This window comes from Astatotilapia calliptera, chromosome 13 (assembly GCF_900246225.1).
Source record: "Astatotilapia calliptera chromosome 13, fAstCal1.2, whole genome shotgun sequence".
NCBI classification, from domain to species: domain Eukaryota; kingdom Metazoa; phylum Chordata; class Actinopteri; order Cichliformes; family Cichlidae; genus Astatotilapia; species Astatotilapia calliptera.
Genome location: NC_039314.1, coordinates 28,341,547 through 28,361,013, shown reverse-complemented (window position 1 = coordinate 28,361,013; position 19,467 = coordinate 28,341,547). Strand labels below are relative to the sequence as shown.

General features: G+C 42.5%; 1 protein-coding gene across 8 annotated transcripts in view; it reads right to left on the bottom strand.

Moving 5' to 3' along the window:
* Nucleotides 1-2,516: 2,516 nt before the first annotated feature.
* The window catches only part of kif20ba (kinesin family member 20Ba), a 67,785-nt gene continuing 50,834 nt past the window's right edge, over nucleotides 2,517-19,467 (bottom strand). For 6 of the 8 annotated variants that reach the window (XM_026189918.1, XM_026189913.1, XM_026189916.1 and 3 more), the window contains 5 exons: nucleotides 17,669-17,710; nucleotides 7,272-7,346; nucleotides 6,273-6,390; nucleotides 4,432-4,577; nucleotides 2,517-2,931 (listed from right to left, as the gene is read on the bottom strand). In XM_026189918.1, the coding sequence (XP_026045703.1) occupies nucleotides 2,851-2,931; nucleotides 4,432-4,577; nucleotides 6,273-6,390; nucleotides 7,272-7,346; nucleotides 17,669-17,710 (462 nt within the window). In that variant the 3' untranslated portion in view covers nucleotides 2,517-2,850. The remainder of the gene's footprint in view (nucleotides 2,932-4,431; nucleotides 4,578-6,272; nucleotides 6,391-7,271; nucleotides 7,347-17,668; nucleotides 17,711-19,467) is intronic. The other 2 variants (XM_026189919.1, XM_026189917.1) reach the window with 1 other exon arrangement.

The following is a 19,467-nucleotide window of genomic DNA, read 5'->3' as shown; positions in this document are numbered from 1 at the left end:
TGTCCATGAAGCCAGATAACACACACCAATGAGTTAAACTGCAGGAATGTCTTAAAGACATAAAGACCTGGATGGCCGCTAACTTTCTGCTTCTTAATTCAGATCAAACTGAGGTTATTGTACTCGGCCCTGAAAAGCTTAGAAACATGATATCTAACCAGATTCTTACTCTGGATGGCATTACCTTGGCCTCCAGTAACACTGTGAGGAACCTTGGAGTCATTTCTGACCAGGACATGTCCTTCAATGCACATATTGAACAAATATGTAAGACTGCGTTCTTCCATTTGCGCAACATCTCTAAAGTTAGAAATATCCTGTCTCAGAGTGACGCTGAAAAACTAGTTCATGCATTTATTACTTCCAGGCTGGACGACTGCAATTCATTATTATCAGGAAGTCCAAAAAACTCCCTGAAAAGCCTTCAGCTGATCCAAAATGCTGCAGCAAGAGTCCTGACAGGGACTAGAAAGAGCAGATTTCTCCTGTTTTGGCTTCCCTTCATTGGCTTCCTGTTAAATCCAGAATTCAAAATCCTGCTCCTCACATACAAGGTCTTAAATAATCAGGCCCCATCTTATCTTAATGACCTTGTAGTACCATATCACCCCATTAGAGCGCTTCGCTCTCGCTCTGCAGGCCTACTTGTTGTTCCTAGAGTATTTAAAAATGTTTATAGCAGCAAACAAGAAGCAGATTTACTGTTATATTCAGTGTAAGTTGTAAACGTGGAGACGATGGCCACTGAAACTGACGTTCATATTTGATCCCAAGTCTTCAAATGAGCGTCAAAGTGAACAGAAGAGAAATTATTTGCAGTATTTTCTTCTTAGCTCAGTCGCCCACACACCAACAACTGTGGAGCTCGTTCTCCCACCTCCGCACCCCAAGTGACATTAATGACAAAAATCAGAACTGCTTCTTGTTGCTCGAGTGCCTCGGTGCGGTTCTGTAATGTCTGTAATTATGTGGGTGATTGATCTATTGCTTAATTTTTTGTGCACTGAGTGATTACTGTCGGCATGTTGCAGAGTAATGGAGTCCTGTGGAGGCACGACTGTGGGTTTTGGACTACGGCGCCGCTTTAAAAGGTCACTTAGAACAAGTTTACAAAAGATTACAAACAAAATGGAACATACGAAATCTAATAAATGTAGAACAGACTGAAAACAGACTGCTGTTGAATCAGGTGTCTCAGTTAAGGAGATGAGACTGGAAGTACGCCTGGACTTTGCTTTTTGTCCTCCAAAAATGTGGGGTGAAACCTACAGGCTGAGAGGTGCTGTCGAGATGTAGTTGGGATTCTCTGCCTGCCTTCTTTTCTGGCTCCAATCGGTACCAAAAAATAAAGATGAAAATACCAAATAAGACCATAAATTCACAAAGACGTCTTTAATGAAGACATTGAAAACGGAGCTGAAGGATTTTGGCAGGACAGCAGTCTGTGAGCTGAAAAGTGTCTGGAAGAGAAAATGCTGTTTTCTCTTTCAGACACACCAAAACGAAGTCATCAACCGTGAAACCACAGAGAGAGAAGCAAAGAAAAAGTGTATTTGGACTGTAGGAGCTTCTTGTTGGTGTAGAGGTGGTGCGATTTCAAAAACATGAATGCCTGTAATAGACAAACCTTCACTGTCCATCCATCTGGTTCAGTGAAGTCCAGGCTTTGGTTCCTCCGTCACATCTGCTCAAACTTTATTCTCTATGATCACCAGCAGTTGGACCGAAAATGGCTTCTTGATGCATGTTCGATCATCCAGGTAAGGAAAGCTTACCTGGATGATTGAAAAGCTGCTGTTTGGAAAACTTCAACTTTAAACCTAATCCGACCACAAACATGCACGGATCACAAACATGCACTAGTCTTCCCATAATCCCAACAGTATCATTATTCTGTCTGTTTATTTAGATTGCACTATTTTAGATGCTTTACACTTCAAGTTAAGACCCCACAATATCTTCAACATAATATCAAAACAGGAGATGTTATAAAAAAGAAAACTCAGAATATTATGATTGAAACAAACTTTTAATGTAGTGTAGAAAAGAAGAAAAGTCGGGTGTTCAGTGTAGTGATCTAAAGAGAACTAAAGGTAGGCACAAGTCCCGAAAACTTATCCTGGGGAAAACACTCAGTCATGACTTTAACTGCAGGAAGGCGATTGGCTACCACAGCAGCACCAGACGGACTTTTTCTCACACTTGGTCACAATTTGCTCCTCATCTCAAATAAAGTGCAGAAGCTTTCAAACGTGCACATGAAGTCAATACAAAACCACTTGTAACATTTAAATATGTCTCAACTATGTCAACTTTAACTGTCCTAGAAAAAGAAATAAAAGAAAGTAAAAATCAATGCACCTGGACCTCCAGCACATCAGTATCAAAAGATTGCACGTAAAGGTTTTAAAAAAAGTCAGAGTGCTTACAGTTATCAGAAAAGAATCACTTGATAGTAAATGTCAACATTTAGACAACGAACAGCTGAGAAAATAAATTGGAATGTCAGTCTTGAGTGCGTCACACAGATTTATTTACATTTGATGATTTTTGAGTTTGTTTTCAGATGCTGCCCCCTCACCTGCAGCTGAGCCTCCCTGCTAACTGCTAACTGGCTAGCCTGTATTTTTCTCCCCATCTCTGATTCTTAAGAATCACAAAAGAAATCTAACAAGTGAAGTATTTACTGAGAAAAACTCAAACTTAAGTTTACGTTAAGTTAACGCTGAAATACTTGAATCGGTCAGGAAAATACTGAAATCACCACCATGTCTGGGTTAAGTAGCAGCAGGCTGTTAGCTTAGCCTGGAAATGGTCATGGGCGCGGGCCACGCCTCCAAATGGACTAAATTATTTGGCCTTCCTGGATCGAAGGCGCCTCTTGATGATCTGATGGTCGCTCTCTTTCTCCTCCGGCTCTCTGCTGATGATCTGAAATGAGACCAAACATTAGAGCCCTCAGATGAAAGGGTGAAGTCTAATCTGCCCCTCCTCCTCCTGAGTGGAACCAATGGTTTTATACTAAAGACATCATTCTGTGATCACTCTATAAATGTCTCCTGTGGTCTTTCAGGCATTTAGTTGTTGCTGAGCTGGTTTATTTTTTCAGGATGATGTCGGTCCGTCTCTTTAAACCTCATATTGAGAGTTCCAGTGAACAGCTGGAAAATGCCAGTATGACACAGGCCTCACATGACCGTAACCAACTGGACTCCATTGTCCAGTTGGTTACCTGTGACCTGTGAAAATGACGGGCTGTGTATAAAAATGAACAATAACTAAACAGTAGGGATGGGTACCGGTGCCATGATGGCACCGGTTCTGACATAAACGGTAGTAACCAGACCGAAAAGCAGCGCACATTTCGGTGCTTTATTTCGGTGCTTTTTTTTCCCTGAGCTGTGATACACTTCTAGCCAATCATTTTACGTTTCCGAGAATAGTAGGCGGGGCCAGGTACGTACGTTCTGTTAGAGCAGAGCTACAGATTAAAAATGTCCAAGGCGAAGCGGTCAAAAGTCTGGCTGTACTTCACAGCAAAATATGCAAACTCAGCAGCAACAAGTGCTTTAAGCTGATACTGTGATACTGTCAAAGGAGGTAACACCTCGAATCTCATGAAACACCTGGAGACGCATAGCGTTTTTTTTAAAAGCCGAGAAATGCGCCGTATTTGATAGCAGCAGCAGCCGTTCTTCTCTGCGTGAGTAGCTTAATGTTGTTCTTGTGTGATTTACGTTGAGTAGACTAACCACGTTATTACATTAATGCATGTAAGGTGAACTAGCAAACATCATCATAGCTACATGCGGCTGTCTTCTTGTGTGATGGCAGATGCTCCCTTCACCCTGGACAAAAAGGCTAAAATGACCAAAGAAAAAGTGGAAAACAGTTAAACATGAGAGGTTTTTGGACAAAGTTTGTGTTTTTTCCATTGATTAAGCTTCCAGCCAAGAGTGATACCATATATGCCCCATAGCTGCAGAAAAGGCTAACATTGTTATCTTTTTACAAAAAAACAGCTGAACATGAGAGGTTTTTGGACCAATTTTGTGTTCTCCATTCTTTAAGCACCGGTTTGAGCACCGTTTGAGCACCGGCACCGTTTCAAAAGTACCGATTTGGCACCGGTATCGGATAAAACCTAAACGATACCCATCCCTACTAAACAGTTAATGTAGCACCCTCTGAATTAAAGCTGAGGGTCTGCATTTCCATCACATCTGTGCTCGTATTTCAAAGAGTGCAAAATAACTTTTGGAGCCAAAAGTATTCGGAATATTCAAACGAATATAAAGCTCATTCCGAGCCAGGAAAAAGGCCGGGATCAGCACTTGTTAAGGAAAATAAACGTTCCTCGGAGCTTTGTGTGAATAAAAAGTAAGTCTGCGCTGATACGGACATGTTTGCACTAAACGCTGTGAGACTCACTGGGTGCGCGGGCATGTCGATGGGGGAGGAGATTTCGGGCCTGTAGAGTTTCCTTTTGTTCTTCTTTGCTCTCAGACTGAGGGAGGAAGAGGAGGCTGCTGCATCTGTGCCGGCCCGTCCGCTCACCAGGCTCATCATCTTCTTGGCTGCAGACACAGTTTTAGAGGAAAGCAGAAGCATGCTGAACAGCATCCTTAACTACATCCCGTTAATCACAATGCTTAGTGTGCGTGTATAAATCATTTTAATCGCAGATTTAAAGCCTAAAAACTTTAAACAGGAATTATCAGTGAAGACGACTCGGGAGACAAATTAATCCAAAGCTGACGGCGTGTTTATCCAGCTGAAACAAACAAGCTAGGTCCATTATGAAAACTTGTTTGCCTCAGTAAACCAACGCTGGCTCTTAGAGTTACTCTCCAGGTTAAATAGGAAGCTCTTCCTGCAGGAAGACGGATTCACGATTCGAGGATGAGCAGGGTGAAATAGGAGACTGAAAGCTAGAGCGAAGTAGTGGAGGAATTAAAATAAGGACGATAAAAGACGAGTGAAGGTGAGAAGAGAGATGAAGGGTGGGTCAGATGGCTGCAGATGACAGCAACCTTGCCTTGGATCCCTGAGGCCACAATTAATTGACCGAGTGAAACTGTGGGTCCCTGAGGATAAAACAGAGAAGACTCTGGTTGATTCCAATATGTTGGCTGTCTTAACTCTCTCCTTTAAGCCATCATTAGTGTCCCAAACTCACTGCCCTTGCCCTTTTACTCTGTCAAACCTGCGCAATGCTTTTCCAAATAACTCCGGCAGGAGCTCTGAGGTTTGTCCTTGTGTGCCCTGCGTTTCTCCCCCCCAACACTCACAGTTAAATTTGAAGATTCCTAAAACCCATCTGGACCGATAAGATTGCCTCCTGGACTCTCAGTAAAAATAACTGCAGATGAATGAATAAAATGCAGCAGAGGGGATCTACTGTATCTGTGGGGAAAGTTCTGGTGTGTGTGTGTGTGTGTGTGTGTGTGTGTGTGTGTGTGTGTGTGTGTGGTGAGATCCAGCAAGGTCTGAAATTAAAAGTGTTCCTTTTTTCTCCATCATATTTGACATTCAGACCATCACTTTTATATTTCTGAAACATTGCATCAGCGAAGGACAGCTCCTGATGGACTGATGCAGGCTCGGCCACTGCAGTCCTCACGTTCATGTTTTCGCATCCTGATGAATTACAAATTAAAATGCATAAAAGCACCGGCGACCGCCAGAAACTTCAGGTTGGGCTGTTCTGTAAGTGAACCAGGCTCCTTTAAAAATGCCTCAATTCCACACGCTGACCTTTTCAGTTGTTCCACAGACAAGAGCCGCCACATCAGGGTTCTTACACGCAGGCAATTAAAAACAGCCAGAAGGCTGCGTCAGGAGCAAGACAGCGTGCCTGGGGCCTGTCTGACTGCTGGAGTGACTGCAGTTCACCACAGAACAGAGTGAAGGAGACAAACTAGCAAAATCTATCCCAGACTGTAAAGGGAGGAAGTGGGATCATGTGAATACCAACCCTCTTTAATGCAGTCACTTTGCTTTGTAGTTTTCTATACAGACTTACTTTGCTGTGATCTTAACTTTCCTCTTTGCAAAAAAGGCCCTGAACATTTCAGATTTCTGCACTTTCTGTAAACGTGACTTTTGTGCAGCACAGAAAACTCATTAAGCGCACTTTTCGTCAATCGCAGCATCGGTTTCTGCTGCTCCGTCTTATGTTCGAAATAAAGAACATTTTTCAGTCCCACGATCGTCTTCAACAAAGATAGTTCGAGTTTAACGTCACCAACAATAACGAGTCGCGTGCTGACCTTTAGTGCCGAGCAGCGTGGGGGAGCTCTGCAGGAAGTCTCCGATCTTCTGCAGCGTTCCTTCCTTCCTGCTGCGGACGCTGATCTGGGAGTCGTGACGACCCGCTGGGGAGGAGCTCTGATCAAAGAACAGCGAAGCACAGTTAGCACGTACGAAACAGCTTCTCGTTAGGGCTGCGTCAGAGTTCTGGGTGAGTGCAGATAATGACGTTTAAATGGGAAAACTGTCTGACAGTTGAGGTGTTTTCCACAGAGTAAGACTGATGTCACGGTGTGTGGGTACATCTGCGCTCTGCTTTTTAATTTCATTATTTAACAATCCTGTTTAACAGTCGCTCCTCTTCAAATAAAAGAAAAACAACTGAGCAGTACAATCAGCTGTCTCTGACCAACTCCACCGTCTTGGACTGCAGCAGCACATGAAGCAGCTCTTCACGTGTTACAGGCTCTACAGCTGCAGCTGACGGTGGCGTGGATCACACAACTGTGGCCTGACCACCGGACGGGAGAAGCTAAGGGGCGCCGCTAACTGGCCATCAGTCAGAGACCATTAGTAAATTGATCCTGGATGGAAGTATTCTCTCATGTAAGAGAATTGCATTAAAGATGCAAGCACAGCGATGACGGGGCTTTTTGCATGTGGAGGTGAGCTGTGTCCTGTCATGTGGATGTTTGAAGACCTAATCTCTTCTTGGCTGGTGGACATGTTTAAATTCACCATAGTGCTGATGTGCACGTAATCAAAATTCAAAAGCTGCTTTTTGTCAGCATCGCTGAGAGTCTGCATTAAAACTAAACATGAGGTGGAGCTGACGACAAACAGGTAAATTCAATCCCCTATATTTCTGCGATTAACCATAAAATATCATCATGTGAACTTCGGCGAGCAGCAGAAACACTGCACTGTACAAGGCTTTGTTCAAGTGAAATGATGAATTAGTGATGTTCAGTGTGTGTCTGCACATCACATGGGTGTGTTTGTCTCTCTGTGGTTCTCACCTCTTCCCGGTGTGGGGTCAGCTTTGGCGTCAGTTTGGTTCTCGTGTTCCGCCTGTTCTCTGCCTCCACTTCCTCCTAAACACAAACACACACACAAGCAACATGAAGGCACGTACAAAGTGTTAAAATACTGAGTGTGCACTGAGTCATCCGTACCAGAGGAGAAATAACCACCAAAATGTTTCATAATGACAGGACGCTATGGACGAGATGGGTTTGGTCATTAATACGATGCAGACGAGAGCGAGATGTTCACACGCTTTGTCCGGTGGCCTCGGTAGGAGGTAAATGACACTTTTACCAGCCTGAATATTTCTCGAGAAGCGAAAACACGCTCCAATTTAGCCGTATTTACTTTGCAGAGGGACTCAAAGAGCTGACAAGCTCAACTACTACCAGTCAAAATATAATGCCTGGGTGTTTCCCAAACACCCAATTAAGCTTCAATGTTCGCTTTCAAACAAGATTCTGATGTCAGCAATGAGTTTCTGTCAACAGTGTGTGGAAAAGCTTTCATTACGGCAAACAAAGAAAAATGAGCGCCTGGACGTTTGCTTCAGTTCTGGATCGATACGCTTTTTGAGGGAAGCCTCTGCTAATGTGTGAATAACAGCTGGGTTTGTTTTCCTCCGTCGTTCCCAACTTTACCAGGGATCAGTCTATGAATCAACTATCCTGCAAGAATGTTTCATTAAAGGAAGCATCTCAGATTTCAGCGTATTAATGACAGGATGATGAGTGGAATGACATGATTGCATGGAGCTGTGAGTAAATGGTGAATGGATGCATTCAATTTGCAACTTCTAAATCTGGTAAGTTGCAGTTTGAAATTCAAAATTCACAAATGTTTCGTCTGAACCACTTTTGCTAAAGTTTCTTTCCACCTGTAAAAGAAACTTTGGACCTTTTGAAAAGCTGGAAACGCTTTCAGTTCCAAATAGCCGTAATACCAGGTTACAGCCTGTGCAAAGTGTACACGAGTAACATACAGAATGTAAACTGATGCAAATTCCCACTGGGTCAATCAAATAAAGGTGAGTATGAGAACAGAGTCTGTGTTTCATTGATACAGCCACCAATTAGAGGCAAGAAGAAAAAACAACAATGACAAAGAAGTCTTGAACACGTTCATTAAAAATGAGTAAAGATTAAAAAAAAAAAAAACTTTCCTAACTTCAAATTAAGTGATTACTTTTATCCTTTCAGGCACGTCCAAGTGATTCGACTAATGGCCCAATCTGCACTCTGCCCACTTCTCTGAAATAAAAATCAAACTAAGTGACGATCGTTTCGATGCTGAAGGAGACCCAACGAGTGGACGCCATCAGCCTTTGACTTAAGCTAGCAGAACAGCTGAAAACGTCCACAGGTGCACAAGAATGTGAGATCAGCCAAATGTTCGTGGCGCCAAAGGCTTTTGGAAACAGACACCACAAACAAAATGTGAGCGAACTTTAAACTTTAAGCTGAACTTGGACAAACCGGATAAATCTTTAGAATCCAAGGACATCACCAAACACCGTTTTCTTCCCTTGAGATGCTCGGCCAGACCTTTACTGCACCTGTGTGTTTGTGGCTCTTTGTGCCTTCAGTTTTGTATTCAGTAAATGAAAAGCGTGCTATAAAAGCTGACATCAGGTGATTCACTTGGCCATTGAAGAATTTCTCATTTCCGTGGCTTTAGAATCTCGCGGGTTCGTAGTGAACACAAGGAAAACAGCCCCGACCTCAGTAAACACTTTCCTGGTGATCGAACTTATGAGTTCAGTTTTTTTAATCATGCTGAACAGAACATTAAATCCATTTTGTAAACTTTGGTTCTTATGTAGTTCTTAACAAAACTTCCCCCATTCAGCGATTCACACCAGCACTTTTCGCTGTGCTTTTTTTATGTAAGTGCTTTTGATCTAACAGACATTTAAGTTGGGGTTAGCATGTTCCCCGAGGATATTTGGCATGCAGACTGGAGCAGCCAGGGATCAAACCACCAACCTTCCAGTTAGCAGATGACCTGCTCCACCTCTGAGCTACATCACCCCATGTAGGTCATACTCATTAGCGAATGATTGGTGATTGCCAAGTTGTTAGCCAACGAGTCATCTCAGGTTTTCTAATCAAACTTCACAAACCAAAGTGTGATTTTACACGAGCTGTATCCACCGACTCAAACCTGAAATTTCCTGTTTTTTCAGAGCATTTTTGTGAGGCAGCCTTGACTCAACCTGAAATTAATTTTGTCTCCATATCAACACAAGCCGTACAAACTGAATGTTGTAGAGTTTAATCAAAAATGCCCATTTGATTCTCTTCACAGACCAAAATGCAGACAGTTAGACGTTTATGTAACGTTTATGCGCCAACCTTAAACCGGTGTTATACTAATTGTCATCTTTATAAATTGCAAATACTTGGCCATATTTTACAATTAATAATCAATCAAGGCTTTATTCGCCATGTGCAGGTTGTCCGTGTAGTATTCATGGTCGGGGTGGCTATAACGGGTTCCACGCTGTGCTTCATTGGAGCCCACAAAGGAACAGAAAACAGACAAATGTGTGCTGTGCGTTTCTAAAAACAGCGTTCTCAGATATGATGCGCCTGCATAATCTCCAGCACAACAAATCCCTGAACATATACTTTTTTTTAGTGAATCAATTCTGACTCACTCTCGTTTGGGATGAGGCTGACCTGAGAGGAGGAGTGGGCGTGGCGGATGAGATGAAAACGCTCCATTTTGAAAGCAGAAAGAAGGTCACAACATGGAGTCACCAGTGACTCACTGGACTTTTTTTTTTTAATAAATTGAAGGAAGGAAGGGAACGCAGACCGCCAAGTACGAAAGCAGAGATAAAATATGTGAAGAACGCAGACGATGAAGCTGGAGCGAGTGTAAGAGAGAGCGGGGAGGAAAGCGTGAAAGAAGAGGAGACGAGCAGAGGAGCCGCGATAAGCGACAGAACGAACGTGTAATTGGAATGTGTGGAGAAAGTCAGCGAGATGAAATGTGTACAAGAGAAGTAGAGGCGCAGAGATGAGACGATAGAGGGAACGTGTGGAGAACAAAAATGTACCAGAGACAATGAATCAAGCGCCAAGAGAAGCAGATCAGATGGCGAGACGCAGAGATGTGGTCATTGCTACATGTCGTACACATGAATGTACACCAGAGCGCCACGTTCAGACCGTGTACTCACTCACTATAAAAACAGGACACTAAGCGGTTGATACACCTCAGAAACCTCTTTGATGTCATAACTGTTACAACATTTATCTCAACAGCACAATGTCTGCTCTGCATGTGACACACAGGAAACCGGAGCCTTTAACTGATCTTAAAATGTACTTGTGCTGGCCTGTATCCACCTACAGAACAGGAACAGGAGCATTAATCTTCCATATATTCACTGTGAATTAACATGATTCATTCTAAACGTATATTAGTAGCTGGGAAATTTCACAGGCAACCTACGCAACAAAGTTAAGCTGAAATTTCCAGTTTATTTCCATTTCTGGACTCAAACATGCTTTATTACTACAGCTGCTTCTTTATGGAGAAGCACAGAACAGGCGTCAGACACAGCCTGGTCTGAACAGGAGACGCTCAAACGTCAAAGTTTGCTTCTTTCACCCGAAGAATTAATTGATTCAGTCATTTTACACAATGCAAGTTCATCTTGTTGAGAGGCTTAACACTTAATGGACGTCTCTTTTTAAAGTAAAACTGGCACAGCGAAAAATTGTTAAATTGAAAAAAAAAAAAAAGGGGGGGGGGGGAATCAATACATTTGGCTAGTTGTGGTTTTGGAGCATCAACATGTGACGGGCAGTTTAATGGGAACAAAACGTCTCTCTTCTGAAGTCTGTCAGTGTTTGTGTTCTGAGTGATGAAGTGGGAAACTGCCAACAAAAGAGACATTTTGCTCACATTTTGTTGGATAATTACAAACTTTCCTGAAGCAGAAGCAGAAGAAGAAGTGGGAGGTCCTGGTGGAGAGCTGAAAGAGGACAGTACATCAGACTCGTGTTTGATAAACAGGCCTTCAACTGGCAGCTTCAATAAATGGGACCCACAAAACACAGGGAATATTTACAGGAAGCTGGCCTCTGGCCAGAAGTGCAGAGGAACACCAATATCTCCAACCACGTTATAAACAGGAAAAGACAAATCTGCAGACGTCAGAAAGCGTAAGAGTAAAAAAGCAAAATGTCATGAACAGGATGAGAAATCTTTGTGAGACGTAGAATAAAAGCTGTGGGAGCACTTAATGACAACCGTCACACGCGATGGAGGAAATGAGATGTTTTGGGAGCTTTGGTATCAAAGTGGGAGGTTTGTACAGGACAAGAGAGATTTAGATTAGCACCGTGCCATATCCAGTAGACGCTGCTCCACTGGTGCCAGTTTACTCCTACCACAGAACAGCGAGCCAAATCAGAGCTCCAAGCGCCGCACGCAGAGAGGAAGCAGTTAGGTGGTTCTCTCTCTCACAGGATCTCAAGCCTGTCAATCTGTTTGATAACATTTGAAGTGATAAAGACATTAATATTCCAATTACTTGTGTTTTCATGGAGTCAGATGAAGGTTTCTGTAACTTTTGAGCCGTAGTTAAAATAGGACAGTGCATCAGTGTGTGGATCAGAGTGACTCCTCACCAACGCCAACATTATACAACCAAAAAACTCAGGTAAAGACTTTCTGGGCTAGCACTGATGTTTCCACTACAGAAAGCACCATCATCAATAAATCATTGCTGAACAGAGACATGGCTGGCTGGGAGAGATGAGATGGAGAGGGGGGGGGGGGGGGGGGGGGAATGGGTATGTGGAGAAAGGGGTCCGAGGTTAACAGAAAAAAGAAAAAAAAACTGAAAGGAGAAAAATCGGGGAAGGCAGAAGGAAAAAGGGTTGCGTGCTAAGAGTAAAAGGAGAAGCGGTTTATTTGCTCGTGCGTGAACGTGGCGTGTCAGCATACATGCATCAGCTGCCAATGCTCCATTATCTCAGAGAAAAATTGAATTGGTGCAGAAGTCTGGAAGGCTGATGAAATCGGGAGCCGAATCTCTGCTGGGTCACTGCCTGCAGATGTCAAACCCATCAGAGAAGAAGCCACTTCACCATGCAACTGCCTGCCTGGTGTCAGCGATGAAATATGAGCACTCCGTTTAAGAAGTAGCAATTTAATGTAAATGATTCCAGAGCATAATTGCTCTGAAGAACAAGACGAATGGCAGGAACACAACAACCCCGTTTCCAAAAATGGAGTGATTGCAATTTACCTTTTATACCACGCAAAGAATGGAATACATGTGATTTTAAATACATGCTCAGTTCATCTCCCAGGAGTAAAACTAAAGAAACGTTTGGTTTCCCCGGGTAGATTACTGATGAAACACAAAAAATGTAAAATCAAAATGCAAACATATTAAACCAATTTGTTTCAGCATTTAACTGTGTTTACCGTTTCCAGATAAATATATCCCAACATTTTACACAGCATGGAAACTTTTCTGAAAATAGGGTTTCACTTTGCCGTTAGCACTGAGATCTGATTCTAAAACAAGACAAGAGCGCAATCATCACCATAATGATAATTTAATGTTTTTATAATAAAAACAACACTTAGCCATGAAACACAGGATGCAGATATAAATGCAGCCCGTGTTTCATTAGAATAGATAAAAGAAAATACCAGAATGTGGCGATGAAGGATTCCACCTATAACTAATCACTGAGCACTTCAAACATAACGGCTTTCTTGGAAAATCGATTCATGGCCGTCACCACGTCATGAGAGCCGTCTTTCTCCCCATTCAAACAAAGATATTAATATTAGTGTCACTGCTTCAACAAGGTTTGGGATGTTGACTGATCCTGAAAAATCTATGGAAAAACAAGAACAGATGCTTCTGAAATTAACCATAAACCTAATCTCAGGCTAACATCTCATTCTTCTCACAGTAGTTGTGTTTTGTCTTCCACGGCACACTCTGATACTGGCAGACCCCCTCGCAGGGATGTAGCCTCGCTCATAAATCTGCTCCTATGGAATGCACTCTTCCTCCATCTTTAAATCTACAGGCCTGACCGGTGCACAAGAGGTGGCTGTCATGGTAACGGGAGTTTTGCCTGCAAAAGGGTCGTCTCCAAATAAGAGACGCCCCGAGATGAGACCCGAGGAGGCCACGCTAAACTGTTTCAATCACGTCAATATTACTTTTCTGTGACGTGCAATAAAAGCGTTTAGTGTCTGGGTGTGGAAGCCTTTTGTCTCCGAGCCAGAGAGAGGAGGTCCACGGCAGTAGGGCTGTGCGATACGACCAAAATCTCATATCCCAATATAAGACGTTTATCGTCCCGACAACAACATACGTCACAAAAATTTTACATTTTCTGTATATTCTGTGAATCTCAGGGAACTCTACTTGCGTGAAGCGTCTTCAGCTGGGCATCGTGTACCTGGAGTCGAGTGTTACATAAGTAGAAACGGCCGCAATATCCTTTGTATTTAGTACACGGCGTGTTCTAAGGTTTATCCGTCGGTAGTGTGGTTATATTAAATATAAGAGAAAGAGAGAACTTTAAGAACTTCTACAGCGACCATCAAAGCGATGAAAACAAATATTGCCATAAACAGTTTCTTTTGCGACACCATGAAACAAACGATAGCTTAAAATGAAACAAGACGTTTTCATATCATCATCTAATATATATCGTTATATCGAACAGCCCAACATGGCAGCATGTAAAACTAATCGGAAATTCTACTAGTTTAATAATAAATTGTCAAAACTCATAACTGGAGCATATTTGTCTTCTCTCTCATAAAAACCCTTCGAAGCCCAACACTGACATATCACCATTAGATTCCATATATTTTATAAGGAAACTGCTTATTTACCGATCCAGCAGCATTGGTATTTATTACTTTATGGGGCTACTTGAAGAATATCCAGTGTTCCACCTCCATGAGCATAGCTGAAGTTTCTCAGCAGATACTAAGCTGAGTGGATCGTGCCGACTTATATTTTGAAAGTTCAGCAGTACAAGAAGAAGTCAGGGGTCAGTTTAAGCCTGTGGTCGTACATGCGACCCGGTGATAATAATTTTACACTTTGACCCTGAGTTATTTGCTCAAGTGTCCTTGAACTGAACTGAGCCCCGGCAGGTTCCAGGAGCACCGCTCTGTAGCTCCACATCGACGCTGACCTCCCTGCAGGACGGAGGACAACAGCACAGCTCCACAAATACACGTGCAGTGTTTGTGGAAACCAAACACAGAGCAACGCTGTACTTACTGTGATGTTCTTGCACTGAAACACTAAAAACATTCACAGAGAAAATTTATGTTGAAAAACAAACTTTACTTTTTTAAACACCCAGAAAAAAAAAAAAAAAAAAAGAATGATTTGAACTCCATCTATCCTGCAGCTAAAATGAGAATCAGCAAGCTGTGGAAAGACCTGTCACGACTCTGGCTCAAGCTACATCTACTAGTTAGGCCAAACGAGCTTGAAGCTGGAGTTGCAAAAGTTGCCGAAGGGGGTGAAAATATCATAATGTAGAAGTGTGCTCATTTATAAACACAGAGACCTCCGGTTCACTTAAATAATGATCAACACAATCTACCAAGAACAGTGTAAATTAACGGGTTGAAAACAAACAAATTTAGGCCATTTTTTGGCAGTTAAGACCAAGGAGAGGGGGAAGTCTTCAGGAGTGTGATCTCTGCTTAATACAACTCTAATTACATATTTATAAACAATAGATTTGTTTTGCTCTGGTTTCCAGTGTTATATTTTTCTTTGCTTATCACTTATTGTTGGTTTACTGACCGGTTTCCATTTACTGTCATGTGTTTCATCTAAACGCCCCCATGTCCCCTCAATAAAGACAATTACAAAGCATTTTTATGATAAGTAGTTCCTGCTAATGTCTTAATGTCGTAAACATTTATTAATTTCAGCATCTACTGCTGCCGCACATCTTTATGTAGTGTGATATTATTCTGTTATTATATGTTACCTTATATATGTAATCAAAGTAGTTGAATTAGAATACTGCTGTAGATCATATTATACCCTTTAATATAGAGTGTGTGATCTGTATGTAGTTTAGTTCTCATTATACTTTTGAGTTAACAGAACATATTCACATATTAGTTCATTAGATAAATGTGCATCACTCTGTATCCTTGATCTGCTGGGAATGTGTTACACTGTTTTCTTGACATGCTTAATTGTTGAATCATGAAGAGAAGGTTGTAAGCAGGAGACTCTGTGTCTAAAGACAGGGGAGATAGATAGACCACATTCCACACCCCCACCTTACAGAAAGCAGAGAAACAACTGCCGAGGTCATAACTTAGGCGCTGTAACAGAGAAAAAATGTGATGTTTTGGCTTTTACGACTAGCTGGGGGCCACTAGAGACTATAAAAAGCTGAGCAACCCGTCACCATTTTGAGACATGTGCCTGACCCTCTGGTAGCATCTCTCCCGTCCGGACGTTGTAATGCTCTTATTGTTGAATTGTATGGAAATAAATGATTGTTGATTGAGCATTTATACACCGAGTATTGTCCCTCCTTCAGCCCAAAGATTCAAAGAACTGCTTGTTTTCAACAGTAGCAAAAAACACGGGGGAGACAATAATCGGACACATATTCAGATTACAAAGGGAAAAAAGAAGAAATCCTTTAAGCGGACAGATGAACTCTATTGCAGTAAATTATTAATGAGCAGGTGTGCTACTGTCTACTGCTGTTTAAATGAGGGTAGGTAGGCTAACAGAGACAACTTCCTGGATATGATGCAATACAGTTCAACAGCACATCCTGCAGCCATGAAGTTGCGTCAGTAACTGAACATTATTGTAACTAACAGAGCAGGGAATAGGCCCCACCTTTGTGAGTTTAGAAACATGTACACCAGCGGTGCCTAATGAGCCACATTTTTACATATGACACATAAAAACTTAATCTGCTTTTCTCCCGACCGCACAAATCACATCAAGTATGAGCAAAACCTCATCCGAGCCAAGCAGCTGTGTGCCCGTTTGTATCATGGAACAAATGTGTTTCAGAGGTCAAATAGAGGAGGGAATCTGTGACACTACAGCATCATGCTGAAGGTGGCGCCTCCGATCATTAGTCACACTTTACTCTGTAGGATGGAAACCAGTAAATCAATGAAACACCTCATTTGGTGTGATGCTTTACTCCGCTTGTTGGGAACGATCACATTATGTGCATGCAGATACACCCTCGGTGGGCTACACCATCCGTAACGTATCTTACTGATGCACGGCATGTTGGATGAAAGGGTGGTTTCCTGCACTGCATTTTAACGGTTTTCAGTCCAACATCTGTCGGCCTGGAGCCAAAGAAGAAACTAAAACTCGTTCACAGTAAAAAAGGTTTCCTGATTTACGGCTCCTACACGAGGCGTTTTTATCAGGTTCTGTGTCACCAAAAAACATGCAGTTTAAACATGCCCCAGTCTCCCCTTCAACATATCCTTGGACAGTGCTACACCACCTTCAGCAAAGCTGCTACTTCCAGACTGCTGCCCTGAAGTCCCGGCTCTGTCTGTCCCACTTGTGTGTCTGAGACGTGATTGGACCTGTTACAGTGTCAAACCGCAATCCTTCATTTTCAATCCTAAATTAGCAGAGAAGACAAGGTGATCCAGATCTGTTGAGTGACCCAGAAGCATGTGGAGTGCTCATCCATCACCCATGTTTCACAGTTTTGCACTTTCAATTCACATCTGGAGTGAAGCCTTTAAACTGATCAGGTTCTATACTCTGTCACGTATTCAGCCTTACATAAATAAATAAATACACCAAGCAGTATTTGAATCTGGTGGAATCATCATCATCTTGAGTGTGAGAGCCACTCAGACCCTGTGAGGGTCACAAACATGTGCCCCCCTGTGGGCTTCGATATGGCAGGGGATTCCAGCGAAACTCCTCTAAAGACGCCATAGTTTGGGTTCATTTCACAGATGCTGATGTTTGCTCTCTGCCGGGGCTCCATAGTGAAAGAGCAGATGTGCACATACAGCAGTGGCCTGAACAGAAACTCGGGCAGCGCTGGAACGCTCCTGAGCTGCACGACCTTGTTAATGAAATCAAAGACGGTCTTTGCAGAGACGGCCGTGTGGCAGACGTTTCTGATCACACCTCGCATTTATGCAGCCTTCAGGTCACTCAACACACTTAATGCTTAGATGTGATTCTGCAAAGTGGATTTACTACATGATGTAACGTGTTCATAATGGGAAAATGGTGAGTTAGAACTGTATTAGATCCAGGAGTGAAATATACACTAATGAGGCGAATGATGATGAAAAACAGAGTGGATGTTTCTGGGCTTATGATATAGAAATAATCAGGTACCTCAGTTTTTGTTCGCCGCTTACTCCTCCTGAAAACACAAGACTTTGAAAAACAGGGGAAAAGGTGTTAAAATGTTACAATGTAACATGTCGAGTATTCTACAGAGTATTCAACGTTTAGAATATAATTTGGATAAAACACTGAGTACATTTCCTTTAACTGTGTTCTTGTAGTAAAAACATCAGTATTGCACCCTTTATTGTTTATTCAGCTGAGTAATACTACTACTGCACATTCACCCAGTGTATATACTATATGTAAATATATATAATGTTCTTCCTCTACACCCCCACCCCACCCCATTTTTGCACATGTCGAGGAGCGTGTCAGGCTACATTTCACTGTGTGTTATACTTGTATAACTATGCATGTGACAAATAAAGAACCTTGAACCTTAATAAAAGCTCATTTAGAATTATTACTGAATTCTTTTTGTGTTCTATGGTAGCTTCTTGTGCATGTTTGAGAACGTTTTTTTTAAATTCTGTAAACTGAAAATTACTCTGAAAATTGAAAAAATGATATTTAGGTGCAAATGCAATTTGCACCTAAATATCATTTAGGTGCAAATTGATGATAACGGGGATGCTGATCACGCACGCACGCACGCACGCACGCACGCACACACACAGTGTGTGTGTGTTCCTGTCTAGCTATCTTTGTGAGGAGGACCGAAATCTGCATTCTGCTATACTTGTGAGAACCAACAGTCACTTGTGAGGACACACAACCCAGTCCTCACAAATTTGAAGGCATTTAAAGGCATTTTTGAGCCTCAAAATGTGGTTCTAGTGTCAGGGTTACAATTAGGTTATGGTTAGGGTTAGGCAATCATTTTTAATGGTTAGGGTAAGGGGCTAGGGAAACCATTATGTCAATGAAGGTCCTCACTAAGATAGCTGAACGGGGTTGTGTGTGCGTGTGTGTGTGTCTGCGTGTGTGTGTTCCTGTCTAATGAAAGACAGTGTCAGTGAACTACATATCTCCTGCTGTCAGTGGCATTTAAGTTCTAAAATAAACAAATGCAATTTAAATAATAAACAAGAAAATAAATAACGAGAGAAATGCTGGAAACATTAAACTGCGATTCTGATGGCGAGGTCTTATAACACTGGGGTTTCAGAAAAGGCTCCAATTTCTAAAGCGGATAAACAGCACAAACGTGTCTGACTGGAAACAAAGGTACAAACTTCACACCTCCTCCCCAGGGACACTGAGGCGTTCCCAAGCCAAGATACCCAGCCTGCCCTGGGTCTGACCCGGGATCTCCTCCAGCTGGACCTGCCAAAAACATCTCCTCTAATAGGCTTCCAGGAGGCGTCCCAGTCAGCTGCCAGAAACACCTCACCTCCCTTCTTTTGATGTGGAAAAGATCTTTACTCCACAATCTCATTCTTTGGATTAGCACCCACAGCTCATGGCTATAGGTGAGGGTAGGAACGTAGATCAGCTTTGTTTTCATGCTCAGCTCTCTCAGCTACAGCAGCGAGGTGAAGTGTCTGCATCACCTGCTATGCTCTCCCCTCACTCGTGAACAGACTCAGAGATGCTTGAACTCTTCCACAGGCACCAACTCATTTTCCATCTGGAGTGGGCCATCCACTCTTTTCCAGCTGAGGATCGTGGCTTCAGACTTTCATTTGGCTTATTTTCTTCAGCGGCACTTCTCACTCGGCTGCAAAACCTTCCCAGCACAATCCGAGGTTTGCTGCTGTAGAAGGACCACAACTAATCCCTTTATATTCCTGGACTTCCAGGACTGTTTGTTAACTGACTAAACTAACAGTGTGTTAACCAAT